The sequence below is a fragment of the Musca domestica genome, unplaced genomic scaffold, assembly GCF_030504385.1.
Source record: "Musca domestica strain aabys unplaced genomic scaffold, Musca_domestica.polishedcontigs.V.1.1 7, whole genome shotgun sequence".
NCBI lineage: Eukaryota > Metazoa > Arthropoda > Insecta > Diptera > Muscidae > Musca > Musca domestica.
The window spans coordinates 25,140,641-25,160,875 of record NW_026712383.1 but is presented as its reverse complement, the minus strand read 5'-3'; the positions used below and the strand labels follow the sequence as shown (position 1 = coordinate 25,160,875).

At 36.8% G+C, this 20,235-nt stretch overlaps 2 protein-coding genes across 2 annotated transcripts; both read right to left on the bottom strand.

The window, feature by feature from the left end:
* LOC101897708 (eukaryotic peptide chain release factor subunit 1) lies at positions 1 to 11,640 on the bottom strand. The gene is made up of 7 exons (XM_059130017.1): positions 11,049 to 11,640; positions 5,862 to 6,037; positions 5,328 to 5,797; positions 5,116 to 5,271; positions 4,849 to 5,046; positions 951 to 1,098; positions 1 to 854 (listed from the first exon to the last, which is right to left on the bottom strand). The coding sequence occupies exons 1-7, from the start codon at positions 11,132 to 11,134 to the stop codon at positions 775 to 777; spliced, it is 1,314 nt and encodes a 437-aa protein (XP_058986000.1). The 5' UTR covers positions 11,135 to 11,640; the 3' UTR covers positions 1 to 774.
* Positions 11,641 to 13,276: 1,636 nt separating this feature from the next.
* LOC101897536 (uncharacterized) lies at positions 13,277 to 18,393 on the bottom strand. The gene is made up of 3 exons (XM_059130115.1): positions 18,204 to 18,393; positions 15,962 to 16,145; positions 13,277 to 15,895 (listed from the first exon to the last, which is right to left on the bottom strand). The coding sequence occupies exons 1-3, from the start codon at positions 18,215 to 18,217 to the stop codon at positions 15,101 to 15,103; spliced, it is 993 nt and encodes a 330-aa protein (XP_058986098.1). The 5' UTR covers positions 18,218 to 18,393; the 3' UTR covers positions 13,277 to 15,100.
* Positions 18,394 to 20,235: the final 1,842 nt, after the last annotated feature.

Sequence of the window (20,235 nt, the reverse complement as noted above, 5' to 3'; positions counted from 1 at the left end):
TTCTCTTGCAAATATTTTCCAATTTATTTCGTTAATTTAAACAGCTGTTCTTTTGGTAGAGATGTTAAAATGACAGCAGTTTGATTTGGTGGAGCACAATGTTATACCGAAGGGGTATACCTATTTTTGGAGCCTTTGCTATTGGAGGAACACATAATTTAAGAAATTCAGCCTCAAGAGAATTGAGACGCCTTTCAAGGACTCCATTAAATTTCAGAAAATAAGTCCATACACCCGACTTTTTTCAGAAACTCCCCAAGAGAATCCAAATGGAGATTCTAAGTGTCCAATTTCTTGAGACATCCAAGGAAATTGAACAGAGTTCCATTGAAGTATTTCCAAATTCCAAAATATCCTATTTGTGTTCATTCAATAAACAAAAGTCCTGCTCCTGCTGCTCCCAACTGCTGTGGCTGATTATGGATGTTGTATTTTTATTTTTGGGTTGGTGATGGTGGTCTTCATTTTAATACTCATTGTTCGAGAATTTAAAGGCAGTATTTGCGCTATACATTAAACATAAAATTAGTAGAGAACACCTCGTATTTATATTTCCACACAGCTGTGTTCTTTGCCATGGGATGAGTGATTTGTAATGACCAAAATTTTGTTATTGGTTTTCATCTTTTCTTATGTATATGAAATATTTTGGACTGCAAGATATCATTAAGAGTAATCAAACAAGCTGCTTTCATTTGTCAGTATCATATCTTCATCGTAATCATTATCTTCATTTCCATCATTCTCTTCATAATAAATATGGTATTAACAGATTTAATAATCGTCAAGATCAACATCTTCCAATGGTTCATCGGCTTGTAATGATTGAAAATCAACCTTATATCGTAAAATTCCTAAAGAGATGTGGGGAGAAAAGAGAGAGAGAGAGAGAGAGAGAGAGAGAGAAAATGTATTATTGAGAGAAATTTATTTATGTTTTACTTCCTTACCCCCAATGCCACCAAAACCACGCACAAATTGACTACCCTCCTGGGATTTGTCAGTTATAATTTCCAGTGTGGCTCCAAACATTTTATAATTGTTCGCTAGCCATTCCAACAGGGGCTGGGATTCTATAAGCTCCATTTCAACACCAGTCTGGAATAGAACAAATGAAAAGTGTTATCTTTATGGGGCTCCCGGCCATAGAATGGTATCATAATATATACAGGGTGAGATAAAAAAAAAACTGCAACAAAATCAAACGTCATAATTTTTACATTTCTCTAAAAAAATTTATTGAATGAAAGCAAAAAATGTCGGAAATAGCATCAAGTTTTAGAATAAGTTTAGAATTGTTCAAATGGATCACCATTGGCACGAATTATAGCCTTCAAACGGCCAATGAAACAATCACACGCTGCCCGAATGTTGCTCTGCGGTATTTTGGCCCATTCCCGGCGAAGCACTTGCTTGAGGTGATCGACACTTTGGTATTTTTTAGTGCAAACCTTGCTTTCCAAAATTCTCCACACACAATAGTGAGGAACCTCATTTCATTGTAACCATTCTTTGATGAAGCGTGCTGAATGCGATGGTCCTGAGTTCTGTTGGAATGTCCAAGGTCTGCGGCCAAAATGTTTTCGTGCCCAAGGTTTTAATACACCCTCCAGAATATTTTCACGATAATATTCGGCGGAGTACGACCGTCGGCTGGCTGTCATGGTGGCCCACACCATCACCATGGCCGGCGCTGGAGTTCTGGTGGCCAAACGAAGGTGCACATTTTCAATTGACCTCTTTGACAAGCACCAATACCACGATCATTTTGCTTGTTTACAAATTGCTGGACAACGAATGTTTTCTCATCGGAGTAAACCAAATTCAGCAGTTCACCACTTTCGGCCATGCGAAGCAACTCTTTGGCTCTTTTGAGTCTATTTTCTTTCTGTTGCGGTGTAAGTTCTTGCACATTTTGGAATTTCAATGGCTTTACCCCGAGCTCAGTTTTTTAATTTTTGCCGAAAGACAAGCCATTTTTTGGCCACTGCGACGCGGGTTTCGATCAAATGGCTTCTTTACTTTTCGAACCATTTCTTCTGATGTTTCTGTTTTCTTCCGTCCACTTCCTTGAGGTCGGGCTAAGCTACCAGTATCACGATAACGAGCGATGATACGAGACACAAAAGATTTATTCACATTTAAATGCTAGAGTGCTCTAACGATAGCCACCTGTGGGTTTCCAGCCAAATATAAAGAAATCTCACTATCACGCTTAAATTCCACCACGAATAACTTTTTCTCTGGAAAATTCTCACCAAAATGCATTTGCGCGCTTGTAAACAATATAATGAACAGTCACTGGAAAAATTTTAGCAGCTTTCGGTCGAGTGGTTTGGAAATGACAGCAGTCTGAAGTTGGTTGCAGTTTTTTTCTCACCCTGTATATTTTTGATAAGCATAAAGTACTATGTCGATTTAGCGATGTCCGTCCGTCTGTGGAAATCACTCTAGCTTCCGAACGAAATGAAGTAAGTTGATACAATTTTACTTAAATGTATATTATGCCTGCAGGACTTCTGGTATTGAAAATGAGCCATGTAGGTCCACGTTTTAGTATGGCCCCCATATTACGGCATCTCCCGATATTCTATTTTTTCATGATTTTAGTGACGCTATTCGCCGGAATTGTTTCAAATATGGTATTTGAAGTCCGTAATAAATACAACAGCCTATGACAGAAAATTGTTCGTGCAGGTCCACGTCTTCCTATAGCCCCCATATAATGGTACCTCCCGATATTCGGTATTTTGCTTAATTTAGCAACATTATTCACCGGAATTGTTTCAAATTTGGTATTTGAAATTCGTAATGGGTACTACAACCTATGACAGAAAATTGTCTGTAATGGTCGACGTTTTCATATGGCCCCTACATAACGGTACCTCTCTGTATTCGGTATTTTGATGATTTTAGCGACATTATTCACCGGAATTGTTTAAAATTTGGTATTTGAAGTTCGTAATAGCTACTACTGTCTATGACAGAAAATTGTCTGTGAAGGTGCCTCCCGATAGTCGGTACTTTCATGATTTGAGCTACATTATACACCAATTTTTTTGTTTCGCATTTGAATATTGTAATGGCTTATGACAAAAGTTTCCTATGCATGTCCCCGTCGTCGTACAGATCCTAATGTAATGACTACATTCGGCATTTTTAAGTTTTTAACAGAATTTTTAACGCATTTAAATTATTTATTTATTTATTTTTTTTTTTTTTTGAAAATTGCCTTTATCTTTCCTTCCTCTTTCTGTATCAAAAAAAAAAAATAAATTTCTGTACGAACCATTGGACCACGACGAGCTTCTCTAGCCTAACAGGAAAACATCTCGTTAAAGCGCCTCATAAATTTTCTACACAAACCTTGCCATAACGTGTCCCCATTTTTTTACATCTCTAATACTATGCTTATTTCTCGTTCAGATTATTGATTGAATCGTGTTCGCCAATAAAATTGTACTTCAGGCCTACATAAAACACTGGGAGATTCCAGCCTTAGGTCCACCTATCAGTCTTCAAATGTTCAAACCTTGCCCCGTTATTCGCTGCATTCATGCCTCTTGGCTAGATGAACTTAGTGGATTTCGTTATGGCATGTCCTTGAGTACTTCCAAAATTCTTTAAAAAATAAAAGTTTATTCAATTCTTTGAGTCCTTCCAAAATTCTTTAAAAAATCCACGTTTTTTCAAGTCTTTGAGTTCTTCCAAAATTCTTTAAAAATCCAGGTTTATTCAAGTCTTTGAGTCCTTCCAAAATTCTTTAAAAAATCCACGTTTATTCAAGTCTTTGAGTCCTTCCAAAATTCTTTAAAAAATCCACGTTTACTCAAGACTCTGAATCCTTCCAAAATTCTTTAAAAATCCAGGTTTATTCAAGTCTTTGAGTCCTTCCAAAATTCTTTAAAAAATCCACGTTTATTCAAGTCTTTGAGTCCTTCCAAAATTCTTTAAAAAATCCACGTTTACTCAAGACTCTGAATCCTTCCAAAATTCTTTAAAAATCCAGGTTTATTCAAGTCTTTGAGTCCTTCCAAAATTCTTTAAAAAATCCACGTTTATTCAAGTCTTTGAGTCCTTCCAAAATTCTTTAAAAAATCCACGTTTATTCAAGTCTTTGAGTCCTTCCAAAATTCTTTAAAAAATCCACGTATATTCAAGTCTTTGAGTCCTTCAAAAATTCCTTAAAAAATCCACGTTTATTCAAGTCTTTGAGTCCTTCCAAAATTCTTTAAAAAAATCCACGTTTATTCAAGTCTTTGAGTCCTTCCAAAATTCTTTAAAAAATCCACGTTTATTCAAGTCTTTGAGTCCTTCCAAAATTCTTTAAAAAATCCACGTTTATTCAAGTCTTTGAGTTCTTCCAAAAATCACTTGGAAAAATCCACGTTTGTTTTAATCTTTGAGTCCTTCCAAAAATTCTTAAAAAATCCACGTTTATTCAAGTCTTTGAGTTCTTCCAAAAATCACTTGGAAAAATCCACGTTTGTTTTAATCTTTGAGTCCTTCCAAAAATTCTTAAAAAATCCACGTTTATTCAAGTCTTTGAGTCCTTCCGAAATTCTTTAAAAATCCACGTTCATTCAAATCTTTAAAACCATTCAAAATTCTTTAAAAAATCCACGTTTATTCAAGTCTTAGAGTCCTTCCAAAAATTCTTTAAAAAATCCACGTTTTTTTAAATTCTTGAGTCCTTCCAAAATTCTTTAAAAATTCACGTTTATTCAAGTCTGAGTCCTAACAAACTTTTTAAGTTTTCAAAGAGTTTTTAAAATAATATCAACTGAATCTGCAAGGCCAAATGAATGGGGACTAGTAAACATGTACAATTTCGTCAGGTATGCTTACCTCTTTGTCTGTAAAATGCGATTTATCCTTTTCTTGTTCCGGCGTCAAATGCAACACTGTGGTTGCCGTTGAATTTGCATGATTTTTAAGGACATATCTTTGAATATCTAAATTTTCCCAACATATCAACGTTTCAACGGAACCCAATTCTAAAGCACGCAATGTATCCTCAACACCAAAACAATATTTGCCTGTATCCTGCAAAAAAAAAAGAAAAACAATTAAAAAATAAATCAAACTCAAAGGTTAATTGGTTTCAAGTTCTACCTGGGATATTTCATCAAAATAACGGCCAATTAGTTTCTTCTCTTGAATAAATTTAACATTTTGCAAAGATTCCGCTGCCAGTTCAATTGCCTGATTGAAACCATTCTCGCCGCCATATGAGACATCGACCAGTTTGATTATTTTCGATTGTAATCTCTGGAAGATAAAATAACGATTAATTTTTTTCTGCAAAAAAAAGTATTTTTGCTCACCGGATCAAACATATCCGATTGACTCAGTTCAGTTTTAAAATCAGCACTACCGGCCAATATGAGACCAGCGATATTTGGCTTGTCATTGGTGATGAACAGCTGTGTGGCAACTTCAGCAACTTTACGCACATAATTGTGACGTTTCTCCATGCGCAGACGGGCAAAACGCAACGCCGATTGACCACCACGCCCATGTTTCTTCGGCAAGTCAACGGTGAATTTGTGTAGCACCTCTCGCGTATTACCCTGCAGGGTACCAAACAGTGCACCATTACCATCCATAACAATGAAGCCGAATTTATTGTCATCGGCCAAGAGGGCGGTCAATGCTTCGGTATGGAACTTATTGTCGCACAAGTACAATGATGTATTGATCGGTTTGAATGGCTCAAAATCGATATTGACTTTTTTCTCTTTACCCTCTTCGGTGACAATTGTACCACAATAAATTACCAGTCCATTGGGAGGCACTGTGGAGGAGAAAAACACAAGGAAAATTGATCGAGAAAATGTGCAAAACTTATTTGGACCTACCTTTGGTATACAATTTAAGTCTATGCTGTACCGAGGTAATTGCACCCAGAACCGATAGTCGATTGACACGTGACTTAATGTTCGACGCTGTTCCAAATTCATCGGCTAGCATTTTACTCACACGTGATATTTGATCTTTGGGCGGTATGATCAGGGATATCATGCTGGTGCCATTGCTAAAAATTAAAAAAAAAAATAAAAATTTTTAAATTAAATGAATGTTTGATATCAAGGACAAATTCTGTCATATAATCCTCAAGCTGGACGGAGTCTAAGAGTATTAAAACCCCAGGAGTAAAAACAGTGCACAAAACGGTAAATTTGCGCCGCAAATTTTGCGGTGATCTCTGTTCGTGTGTATTTTTATTCTCTCGCATTCAGTTGTTGATTAGACTTCAACGGATGCACACGTGCTTGGGTGGTGTACGCATTGTTTTGCCGTTAACACTTAGAGAAAACAAGTTGAAGTTTAAATGAGACAGCATGTGTAGAGAAAATATGATGAGCTCTTTTTTTATGTTTTTGGTAATTTAAAGTGTGGTTTGTGGCACAAAACGTTCAAAAGGAACAGGGAAGGAGGTGTTATAAAAACACATTCTCCCAAAGCTCACAATGCAATAAGTTGTTTAGGCGAAGATGAAAGAAAAAAAAAGGAAAAAAGGGACATACTTATAAATAAGTTAAAGACAGGGCTGAGTGGTGCGGAAGATAGTAATAAAAAAATAGGGAGTTATAAATTGAAATATCAAACATTATAAATCTTGATATAATTAAACAAGGGAGACCATTCACGATAGCGGATACCATTCACGGATGATGATTAAAAATATTCTTAAAAAGACAATGGAGAAATGGCATGTTTGTACTGAACTTATGGAAACGCTACAATTATCGCGTACATGCATTTCTCGTGATGGGATTTCTTTGGCAACCTGAATTGAAAAAGAAATTGCAGATAGCTTATTGAGTTGCGTTAAAGCACTCCAGCATTTAAGTGTGAAAAAATCTTTTGTGTCTCGTACCATCGCTCGTTATCGTGGTACTGGTAGCGTAGCCCGATGTCAAAGAAGTGGGCGGAAGAAAACAGCAACATCAGCAGAATTGGTTCGAAATGTAAAGAAGCTACTTGATCGAATCCCGCCTCGCAGTGGCCGAAAAATGTCTTGTGAGCTGAACATATCGCAATATTCCATTTGGAAAATATTGAAAAATGAGTTCGGGGTAAAACCATTGAAATTTCAAAAAGTGCAAGAACTTACACCACAACAGAAAGAAAATAGACTCAAAAGAGCTAAGAGTTGCTTCGCTTGGCCGAAAGTGGTGAACTGTCGAATTTGGTTTTCTCCGAAGAGAAAACATTCGTTGTCCAGCAGTTGGTAAACAAACAAAACGATCGCGTTTACTTACCAAAGAGGTCAACTGAAAATGTACAAAATACCGCAGAACAACATTTGGTCAGCGTGTGATGGTTTCATTGGCCGTTTGAAGGCTATAATTCGTGTCAAAGGTGATCAATTTGAACAAATCTAAACTTATTCTAAAATTTGATGCTATTTCCGACATTTTTTGCTTTCATTCAATAATTTGTAAAAAAATGTAAAAATTATGGCATTTGACTTTGTTGCAGTTTTTTATCTCACCCTGTATACATAAACAAAATAAGTCAACTATTAATTTGTGTGCGACCTACTGACACTAATTACAATACATTTGAAAGTTTGTTTACATTAAATTCAAGGAATTCAAATGTAACAGGCAAATTCGCAAATTAATATATGAGGCAGTATATGAAAAACTTTTAATTACCGTAGACTCAAATAAAATAGCTGGGGTTTGATGGAGATGAATCATAGGCCATGGATTCATAGGAAAATTGAATAAACATGGTTTTAAGTTTGAAAATTTTCATTGTGTTATACATCAGCTAGCTTTGGTATCAAAATTTCTCACGAACCATCTAGCGACGAAAGTTGCCGAAAAAATAATTAATAGAATTAGTGGCGGACATCACTCGCTCTCTCATCGAAAATTCGTTCAATTTTTAAAAAGAAAAGTAATATAACACTTTGATTTAAAGTTATTCACAGAAGTTAGATGGTTAAGTCGTTTTTGAACTGCGAAGTGAAGTAGTTGAATTTTTGGAACAGGAGAATATAGATGAATGTCTACTGCAAAAAAAACTAGAATTTTATTTCAGACCTAGCATTTTCAGCTGATATTTCAAGGATTATAAATGAAGTTAACTTGAAACTTCAAGGTAAAGAAAAAAGTGTTATTCAGGCTTGAAAGACTTTTGCTGAATTTGAAAATGATTTACACATACATAAACAGGATTTACGACAGAGACATTTTTCCAGTTTCCCAAAGACAGCAGAATTATATGACTTTCATTCTAGCATAATAGATCAATATATTTCAATTATTAGCGAACTTCAGAGCCATATGCAAGAAAGTTTTAAGGATTTTAAGGCAGTACAACCTTTATTGGAAATGTATGAAAACTCTTTTACGTGCGACATGAAGTGAAATGGAAGCATCGGATGTTTTAGAACCCAGCAACTTGTGGAAATGTATTGACCGTTCGGAATAGGCATACCTCAAGGATATTCCTTATAAGTTTGTCGTATTTTCGCCATGAACATATTTATCGGACAAATATTCAGTGATTTAAAATATCTATGTTCGAAACAAAGAAATAGGTTAAATTCGACATACTTAAAGAGTATTATGCTTATCCACAATTGCAATAATAACATTGACGAACTTTGAAGACCCACAACCATTTGGAGTGCATTCGGAAATTTTCAAAAAAATAAATAAAATCTGTTCAAATCTTAAGACTACCAAATATAGCCGTTATATTGGAGTCTGTACTAAGACATGGACCTTCATAAGTCACTACAATATTCTTGACAAAAAAAATCCCGTGACGAATATAAAGAGTTACCTTTATTTCGGGGCTATACGAAGACCTGAACCTTCATAGAACATTTTCTGTCACAGCATATAGTACCTAACAGGAACTTCAAGTACAAAAATTCAAACAATTTCAGTGAATACATAAAATCATCAAAATACTGAATATTGGCAGGGGGCTGCATATACGATTTTCTGTATAAGGCTGTAGTATCCATTACGAACTTCAAATACCAAATTTCAAACAATGCCAGTGAATAATGTCGTTAAAATCATCAAAGTACCGAAAATAGGGAGGTACCGTTAAATGAAGAATTTATTAAAGAAGTCCTTTAGCTGCTAGGTGTGCCCTGTGACTCAATGAACTGGGACAATGGCGGAGTCAGCCCTTTGAACACTCCGTCAATTTTAAATATACCGTTAAATGAAGAATTTATTATAGAAGTCCTTTAGCTGCTAGGTGTGCCCTGTGACTCAATGAACTGGGACAATGGCGGAGTCAGCCCTTTGGACACTCCGTCAATTTTAAATATGTGGAAAGCATAGGAAATCAGGCTATAGCTAGCGATTATGTATCACCTAGACACAGCTTTGAACTACTTGATATCCATATACCTAACAGAGACTTCTGTAGCCACGACACTCCACCTTTTAATAGTATAGCTGTCTATACTGATGGGTCAAATAAGTATCCAACGATCCTTCAAACTAAAAAACGACTTTTTCAGGCAGAAATCTTTGCTGTCGGGAAGGCCATAGAGCTGCTGGCAAATAGAATCAATGAACTGGGCGGACCGGTGACTACACATGTCGATAGGCAAGCGTCCCAGAAGGCTCTAAATTCATTTACAATCAAATCTATTGCAGTTCTGGAATGCAGGAATGCTCTGGAAAATGTTAAATCGTTTGTCAAACTCTGTTGGGTCCCTGGACACTGCAACATATCTGGCAATGAATCAGCCGATGATTTGGCCAGAAGCGGATCTGAGTCAGTAGCTCTAGAGATTGAGAGCTCAGCGAAGTCACCTTTATGTCACTTCTTCCAAGTACGGCATAAGCATTATCTTGGGAGAATTCAACAGAACTGGCTAACTGAAAGGGGATGTAATGTCTCCAAAAAGATTTGGCCGGTGAACTCCGAAAGGAGATCAAGATCACTCATATCCATGACAAAGCTGGACTTGAAGCCCGTGGTGGCCTAATTACAGGACACTGCAACATAAAGCCCATGACATGCAAATGGAGGGAGATGACGACACGGTGGAGCACTTACTCTGCCACTGTCCAACTCTTATAGGAGTGAGACAGAGGCTACTGGGTAAGCAAATTCTGCCAGACTTGTCTTCCATCGAGCCAGCGGTCATTCTTCAGTAAGCCAGAAGACTATAATGGTTAGGAACAAACGCTGATACACCGTGGATGCAAACCTACTAACTTCTCTACTCTTTATTCAGATTCGGGCTTCTTCACTAAACGTTAATCATATCCTTCTCTTCTTATTATTCTATTCTCCTATCTTAAATTAGGATGAACACAATAGGTCTCCGAGTGCACGGTTGTATAAACAACCGCACATCCTTTAACCTAACCTACTATTCTTCTTGAAATTGGAGACGCTATCAGACGAAACGCCTTTTACTCTCCCTCAAATGGACGAACTGCCACAGGTCTTCTATAGATAGGTTTTCTTTTGGCTAAAAGAACCCTTCCATGCCTTCTACAGCTAAAACGCCTTTTACGGCACTTCATTGGATATATCCCACAATCACATTTTCCACCTGTCCCGTTGAGGTTATAAACAAAATGCACTTAGTCATACCTATTTACCTGAAAGAAGGGTAGGAGGGATAAGCATAAAATATAAACAAACATTTTTTTTTTTGCGGGAGGAAAATCCACATTGATTCGAGGAAAACCTAACCATATTTTCCCCACATTAAAAAAAATAATGAAAACAGTGAAGCCGAAGTAATGTCAGTCGCCACATAGGCCACATGGTAGTAAAATATGGGGAAATTAAGTCGCATGGGGCCTTTGGTACACCAATGAAATCACCAGAGCATATTGGAAATGGGCGCATATGCATGTATGTATGTATGTACATGTAATGCAGCGTAGCCCCCCATTTGAAAGAATTTATATGGGGTGCATACACACACATACTTACATATTGGCCACATTTACAAGAATTTTTTTTTTGCTTTTAAAAACCCCCAAAAAACCTGAGGGGCCTAATTTTTTTCGCAAAAATATTGAATTGAGATATCTTACCCTCTGGCCATTTCCAGACTTTTAATTAGTTTTTTGATTTTCCAAATTTCCACATTACGGTCAGCAGATGTTTCCTCGCCCGACATTTTTCTTTATTCTCTAGAGACGACGATGGTTACTTTGATGATATTTCTTTTCGGATTTTTTTCCAAGGAGTTTCCTGTTCTTGGTGGACACACACAGTCAGGCTGGCTGGTCGTTGGGTTGCTTGGCAGGCAGCAGTAGCAGCAGCAATAGTTTATTGGCTGGAAAGTTATCTTTTAACCGATTTTTCTTCTATTCACTGACTTGCTGACCGACTGACTACTGCTGCAGTGAACAAAGGCTTTGGGGCGAAAAAAAGCCTTGTAAACGTCTTTTTTTTTCTTCTTTTTCTTGGTTACGGGCGCGAAACAATTTTCTCTTCATACGGCTGACCAAAAGTGGTTTCACAATAAAATTTCACCGAAATCCTATAGCCTCAACTCTGTGGTCCACACGTGTGGTCTGCTATTTATTTTGGAAAATGTTTTTCCTTTATTTTTCACTAAAAATTTAAATGAAAAACAACCAAATAACACAAAATTCTATTATGAAGAGAAGGAATTAGAAAAGGGCAGCGAGTGCGCAAGTCCAGATCGGGGGGTTTTTTGCAAATTTTCTATCTATGGCAGGAGATAAAGGGGGTATACCAACCGAAATGAGTGTTTGTATGCAGGCATGTGGAGTCAGGGTTGGATAACGTGAAATGTGTCAACGGAAATCCACCCCCAATGAGAGGGTGGAAAGGTTTTACGAAAAATGTGAAGGTGATATATGTCGTCCAATTTGTTGGACAAATCATACAAGACATGGCCATGGAATTTTATACCCACCACCATAGTATGGAGGGTATATTAATTTTGTCATTCCGTTTGTAACACCTCGAAATACACATTTTAGACCCCACAAAGTATATATATTCTTGATCAGCATAAAATTCTATGTCGATCTATCCGCCTGTGGAAATCACTCTAGCTTCCAAACGAATTGAAGTAGAATGATAAAATTTTGCTCAAATGTATGTTATGTCTGCAGAACTTTTGGTATTGAAAATGGGCTATGTGGGTCCACGTTTTGGTATAGCCCCCATATAACGGTACCTCCCGATATTCGGTATTTTGATGATTTTAGCGGCATTATTCACCGGAATTGTCTCAAATTTTGTATTTGAAGTTCGTAATAGATACTACAGTCTTCGTATAGCCCCCATATAACGGCACCTCCCGATATTCCGTGTTTTGATGATTTTAGCGAATTCATTCACCGGAATTGTCTCAAATTTTGTATTTAAAATTCGTAATGGATGCTACTGCCTATGATTCAAAAAACTGTCTGTGCAGGTCTACGTCTTCGTATAGCCCCCATATATCGGTATCCCCCTATTTTCGGTATTTTGGTGATTTAAGAGACATTATTCAACGGAATTGTTTCAAATGTGGTATTTGAAGTTCGTAATAGATATTACAGCCAATGACAGAAAATTATATGTGAAGGTCCACGTCTTCGTATAGCCCTCATATAACTGTACCTCCCGATATTCTTTTTTTTTTTGATGATTTTAGAGAATTGTTTCAAATTTCGTATTTTAAGTTCGTAATGGGAACTACAGTCTACGACAAAAAATTATTTATACAAGTCCAGGTCTTCGTATAGGCCATATATATCAGTACCTCCCTATATTCGGTATTTTGACGATTTTAAGTACAGTATTTACCGAAACTGTTTGAAATTTTGTATTTGGAGTTCCTAATAAGTACTACAGCCTATGACAAAAATTCGTATGCAGTTCCAAGTTTTCGTAACGGTACCTCCCGAAAATCAATATTTTCCTGATTTTAGTAACATTATGCACCGGACTTTTTTTTCAAGTTTCGTATTTGAATATTGTATTGGTTTACGACACAAGTTGTCTATACAGGTTCACGTCTTCGTATAGAACCCAATATAACGGCTATATTCGGTATTTTTAAGATTTTGACAGAATTTTTAACGAATTTTATTATTATTTATTTATTTATTATTTTTTTTTTTTTTTTAAATTTCCAAATGCGCTCCAAATGGTGGAGGGTATTAAACGTTCGTCAATATTATTATTGCGATTGCGGATAAGCATAATACTATTTAAGTATATCACATTTAATCTATTTCTTTGTTTCGAACAAAGATATTTTGAATCACTGAATATTTGTTCGCATAAATATGTTGATTGGAAAAATCCGGCACACTTGTAGGAAATATTCTAAACGCAAGGATATTCGGAACGGTCAATACATTTCCAAAAGTTGATATATTCTACAATATCCGCTGCTTCCATTTCCCTTCTAAGGATAATTAGTTCTTATTGAACCTCAAAAAGGTACTGTGAAACGTCGCACGTAAAAGGGCTGTCATATATTTCCAATAAAGGTTGCACTGCCTTAAAATCCTTAAAACTTTCTTGCATATGGCTCTGAAGTTCGCTAATAATTGAAATATATTCATCTATTTTACTAGAATGAAAGTCACTATACAATTCTGCTGTCTTTGGAAAACTTCGTTGAGGTAAAACGAAAGCATAACAAGTGGAGAAAGATGTAAATGTTTATAAGTGCGGTTGTAAGATTTAGAAGATTTTCCAAAAGAATTGTAGTTTTATATAATTCTTTGGTTCCTCTTCTATTGAGCTTACGATCTCGTCACTTGGGTAAAAAAGTTTTTTGTCATAGGAGTTATTTTAAAATAACTTCTGGGGAGAATATCCCAGACAAAACACAAGGGAACTGATGAGGATTGGTGGCTCTTTCCGAAACCTAGGTATTTCCTGCCTTACTCCCTGGTAAACATTTCCATCGTTCTCCACTAATAAACAAATGTTGTTTTATAAAAACAACAATAATGGGATTAAGCCTGACGATTTCTGTGAATAATTTTAAATCAAAGAGTTATGTTCCTTTACTTTTTTAAAATTGAACGAATTTTCGATGATTAAGCGAGTTATGTCCGCCAGGAATTCTATTAATTATTTTTTCGGCAACTTTCACTCCTGGATGGTTCGTGAGGAATTTTAAAACCAAAGGTAGCTGATGTGTAAAGCCATGAAATTTTTCAAACTGAAAACCATGCTTATTCAATTTGCCTATTAATCCACCATGTCTTCCACACATTACATTGGCGCCATCGGTGGTTATTCACGTACTGCCTTATATATTAATTTGCCTGCTATATTTGAATTTATTCAAACTAATGTAAACATACTTTCAAATATATTGTAAATAGTGTCAACAGATCGCACACAAATTAATAGTTGACTTGTATCCTGTATGTCTGTACTTTCATCAATACAAAAAGGAAACCGTTTGCAACTCTATAAATTACCTGTAATTTATTTTTCAATGCAGGTTGACAAAGAAATGCCATTACGAGAAATGCTGGTAGGCAATAACGGTATCGTTTCCATAAGTTCAGCACAAACATGTCATTTCTCCATTGTCTTTTTAAGAATATTTTTATTTATCATCCGTGAATAGTCTCCACCAAAAACAAAATATCTTAAAACTAGTTTAATAATAAGTACAGTAACTGTAACTGGAATGGATAATATCTACATCTGATGGTTAACTATATATAAAATTGTGAGATATATGACATAGCTAACTAATAACTAATACGATGAGAAATTCGAAAATGTTACCATTTAATGGCATATAGCGATGTAGAGATTTGAAATAAAAATGTGGTTTTGAAACTCAATTGAGAATAAAACTACAAAATGTTTGAAATTGAGATTCTTAAATGAATATCTAAATTCCATTTTAACTTTAAGCTGCAAGAGAATATTGGATGCAAAAAGTATTTCAAAAGTAACTGAATACTACATTCTTGAAATGTAATGTCTAAAAGAAAATCCTTAAATTAGAAAAAAACATTTAAATTAAATACATCAATGAAATATAATACAAAATCCTACAAGGAACTCTTTAAAGCATAGTTTCGAAATCGTAAATTGGGACATAAGATCAACTTAATGTCCCTGACGTCCTATTCCAACAACCTCACGATTTACCATTGTGCCCTGAATTCGCCGTTCTATTATTACTATTCGTTTTGGGCATTTTATCACGTATCATATCAACGAAGGAATTCATAACCAATGTATGATGTTCCATAGCAATTGCCTGGCGGCGCACAGCCTCCGTTTGTTTTTCAATGGCTGTTACCTGGCGTTCCATCAACTGGGCCATATTATTGGATACCCTTGACATATGTTCGAGCAATTTTGTTTGATGTATCATTTGATTTTTAAGTACTTGGAAAATATCTTGATTGAATGACGACGATAAGGAGACACCGGCAGCCGGAGACGAATTGGCAACATTCGGGTCATTTGTCTTGGGTGTTGTGTTCACAACAAAATGATTAAAGGCAGTAGATGTGGCAATCGGATATACATGAGATATTTGTGGTAGTGGTGGAGGTGGTGGTGGGGGCGCCGCGGGTGATGGTGTGGATACGGTAGAAGGACATCTATATAGTGGTGGTAGTGGCCTCTGTATGACGGGCTGTTCAAAGCTGCTATCATTTGCTTCAGATATAATAAACGATGAAACGGAATCATCAAAATTATGCGGCATATCCTGAGAACTTTGTGAACACTCATTGGTATACATGTTGTCAGTTTCTAACTCCTCCTTTTCTACCTCGTGGAAATCATTGTACATATCTATAGCTTCTCCTCGATCATCATATATTGGCTCATCTCGCACTTCTATGGGCTCCACTTTTGTTTTACGTAGTGTTTCGCGCAATAATTCACGTCGCTTGCGACTACGTTGACAGTCATTCCATACCTGAAATTTTAGGGAATCAAAGGAAGTTTTAGGTTTTTTGTAACACAAATTATTTATTTTACTTGCCTTTTTCCATTCGGTTATGGTGCGTGTTGGAGGTCCTAGGCAATTTAATTTGTCCCGCAGTTCACACCAGAAGAGATAATGGTCACCTTTGCTTTTTGGCGCACTGGCCAGATGTTTACCAATTTCACGTATCAACACGCTGTATTGCCGATTGGTGGTCTTTTTGTAGGACGTGCCACGAGACCTAAGGGAATGAAGTTTAAAAGAAACAATTAAATTTTTTTTGAGAAAAACTTTTCTATAGCTTTTAAAAAATCAACCTTTATAAACGTATAAATGGTAGGGTATCATACAGTCGACCTTTACCCAACTCTACTGGTTTGAGCGGCTTAACTCTAGTTAGGTAAAAACTCCCGGATTTTTTTTTTTTTTTTTGACATTTTTTCCAGAGTTAAGTATTTGAACACTGATTCCGGGAAAGTAGTTTTTACTTGGGGGACGGAGCTAGCTGACAAGATATTTGACCCGAAAGTCCGGGTCCAAGATCCGGACCTACTTAACTAATATGGACAACCATAATTAGCCATTATTTACACAATAAACCTGAAATTGGATTAAGGATATATATGAGAGCTATATCCAAATCTTACCCATTCTCGATACAATATGGTTAAGGTATTTCCGAGCTCTATAGGATATCTGGTATCAAATATCATTGTTTTTGAATACATATTACGAATGTGAGGGACTTAAACACCAAATCGGATGAAACATATATATGGGAGTTATAGCTATTTCTGAACCGATTTTCTCCGAATTCGATATACTTGCTTCTAGACTGAATTCGGTCGAATGTACCAAAATTCAGGAAATTTGGACTGATATTGGCTATTTGGTGCTCAATTAACCCGAAATCGGTTGAGAAAATATATGGGAGATATATCCAAATCTGAACCGATCTTGATAAAATTTGGCAGAGGTATTTCCGATCTCTATAAGATATCTGATACCAGATTTCATAGTTGTCGAATGCATATTACGAATGTGAGGTACTTAAACACCAAATCAAATGAAACATATATATGGGAGCCATAGCTATATCTGAACCGATTTTCTCCGAATTCGATGTACTTGCTTCTAGACTGGATTCGGTCGGATATGCCAAAATTCAGGTCGTATGAACTGATATTGGCTATTTGGTGCACAATTAACCCGAAATCGGCAGAAGATGTATATGGGCGCTATATCCAAATCCGAACCGATCTTGACAAAATTTAATGCTCTTATTTCAGAGCTGTATCTGATATCTGGTACCAAAGATCATTGTTGTGGAATGCATATTACGCTTGTGAGGGACTTTAAACCCCAAATCGGATGAAACATACATATGGGAGCTATAGCTATATCTGAACCGATTTACACCAACATTTGAAGTACTGGTTTCTAGGAAGAATTTAGTCTTAATTGCCAAAATTCAGTCAATTTGGGCCATTTGGTGCACAATAAACATGGAATCGGAAAAAGATATATATGGGACATAGCTCCCAAATATTGTTTGGAAAATTTCATATCAATCGGATAATAAATGTGACCTTAATTTTGTTCACAAAAATACAGGGACGGACGGACTGATGCATAAATCGACTCAGAAACTTATTCTATGAAGATTCTCAAAGTAACTATGGATCTATCTCGCTTCTTCTCCATGTTACAAAACAAATGCACAAAAACATCAGGGTACAAATACCCTGGAATTTTTTTCAAAGAAAGTTCGTAGCTTTTACTGAAGAAGAGTTGTTCCAAATTTTGTCCGAAATATTTTCAAAAAAATTTATTTTCCATTAAATTGGCGATATCGGCACTCACGTCCATACATGTATCAGTTGGTGGCTAATAACATTTGTGTTCTCAATACAGATAAAATTTACATATACGATCGCAAATCCCCAAATTATGTCTGTTTTCTGCTTTTATTATTATTTTTTTTTTTTTTTTTGAAAATTCCCAAGTCCGGATATTAATTAATATTCCACTTATACAATTTAAATTAACCGCCAAATAACTACATTTTGATATCATAAATATCCATTGCCCAGTCTCATGTACTTTGTTCTCCGATGGTAATTGAATCAAAAACCCCATAAAATTCGCAAGTTTATGTCGCAAGTCGAAGATCAAGCAAAACCAAAATTGCATACGTCGTGAATCATTTCACACCTTTGCTAAATGGAACAAAAGTAGAGCTTTGAGCCAAGGAAAAATAAAATATAATACACATATGGAAGATCTTTCATATACTTACGTTTTGCGGTTCATCTTTGCACGTTAGAAGTAAACAATTTTATTAACATGAAGTTTATATTTGAAAAATATTATATTTGCAATAAACAAAAAAGAATGAAAGCTCCCCAATTGGCGATCGATCTGCGTATAAACACAGAGAAAGGCGACATCGGCCACAATTCACCAATTCACTTTGTTTACATATTGTTGTTGTTTTGTTGTTTCTTCTCTCTCAGCAGTTGTCAGATTTAAAACAAAAGGGGGTTGCCATGCCGTCACTTGTTTTGATATTCACTGGAAACACAATTGAGGCGGAAAGCGATAATAACTTGGAAATTTTACTTTTGAAATTCAAAATTTTGACGAAAATCTCAGTATTTTTTTAAAATGTAAATTATTAAAATGCAAGAAATCTTTATTTAAATTTATAATTACTTGGAAGGGCCAATGATTTAATCTGCAAAACCCAACTTCGAAGCAAGAGTCTTGTAACTTCAAATTTACCAATAACAAATGCAAATCGTTTTTATACCCTCCACCGCATATATTAAGTTCGTCATTAAGTTTGTAACTCATCGAAATAATAATTTTAGACCTAACAAAGTATATATATTCTTGATCAGCGTAAAATTCTAAGGCAATTAAGCCCTGTACATACGTCCGTCTGTTTTAATCACGCTGGAGTCGAAGCTAATTAAGATAGGAAGCTAAAAATTTGTACAGATCCGTCTTTTGTCTGTTGTTGTTGTTGTTGTAGCAGTTTAACACGTTCTGTTGTTTTTTTTTCGACTAATCCGGTTCTTCCTCAATGTCCAGGTTTAGGAATTCTGCTACCTTTATGGGCTGTAGCCATAGATCCTCTGGACGGAGTTGGTTAGGCTTGGCAGGACAATTAAACAAATGCAGCGTGTTGTGCGGGCCTGTATCGCACGCTGGGCAGGCGTTCCGCACATCCTCATCAATTCGTGCCCAATACGAATTGAGACGGCTGCACCATCCTGAACGTAGTTGGGCCAAAACTACCCTGGTTTGCCTAGGCAGCCGACGTTCTTCAGCTGCAATGGATGGGGGGTGGACTCCGAGTATGGCATTCATACTGTAATTATTGACTACCTCTGCGACTGCATCAGTATGAATGCTATTCAGACCTGCTTGATAGGCTTCATGATCTAGAGGCTCTCTCTTATATCGCTGGACCTCTCTCTCTAGATCGTGCAGGTCCTTCCTGACACGCCTGGGTGGGGGAGTTCTATCCACCATATGGTGGTTAGGGTGACTCCCGCGATAACACCCAAGCAGGTACTGCAACGAAAGCATATGATTATGCTGACGTAAGGGAAGAACCTTCGTCTCCTCATGTAAGTGGTCCACAGGCGTCATCAGGAGGCACCCTGTTGCAGATCTCAGGGCGGCATTCTGGCAGGTCTGAATACATTTCCACTGCGTTGCACTTGTATTCGCCGACCACACTGGAGCCGCATAGCTAACCACAGACCGACCTATCGCTTTATAAGAGGTCAACAAGGTTTCCTTATCCGCACCTCAAGTGCTGCCGGCTAGCGCCTTGAGGACCTTGTTCCTACTTTTCATTTTATCGCAAATAGCTGTGGCTTGCGCGGAAGACTTGAACATGCTATCGAATGTGACCCCAAGAATTTTGGGGTAGTTGGTGGTCGGAATTATATGCCCCTCGACCTGCACATTCAGCTGTGTTCTCATCTCCGCAGTCCATGTGGTAAATAGTGTGGCCGTCGATTTAGTGGCGGATATTTTCATATTCCTCGCGTGGAAGAAGGCGGCAAGCTCCGCGAGATAATTATTCACCCTGACACATATGTCATCAACTACAGGACCCGACGCCATGATCGTACAATCATCTGCATAAGTTACGATCTCGATGCCGTCTGGAGGGCGCGGAATTCCGGAAAGGTAGAGGTTAAACAGTTCCGGAGATATCACCCCACCTTGGGGAACTCCCTGTTTCACTCTACGAGGCTTGGACTTCTTATTCCGGAATTCCACGTACGACTGGCGTCCACACATATAGTTGA

Bases quoted from the DNA above. Each gene is read 5' to 3' on its own strand.
- LOC101897708 (XM_059130017.1), bottom strand. From the start codon at position 11,134: ATGTCGGGCGAGGAAACATCTGCTGACCGTAATGTGGAAATTTGGAAA. The intron at 5,047-5,115 runs GTAGAACTTGAA...TTTTTTTTGCAG, and splicing joins ATTTTGATGAAATATCCCAG to GATACAGGCAAATATTGTTT. The intron at 1,099-4,848 runs GTAAGCATACCT...GTTCTATTCCAG, and splicing joins CGCATTTTACAGACAAAGAG to ACTGGTGTTGAAATGGAGCT.
- LOC101897536 (XM_059130115.1), bottom strand. The intron at 15,896-15,961 runs GCAAGTAAAATA...CTAAAATTTCAG, and splicing joins CCATAACCGAATGGAAAAAG to GTATGGAATGACTGTCAACG.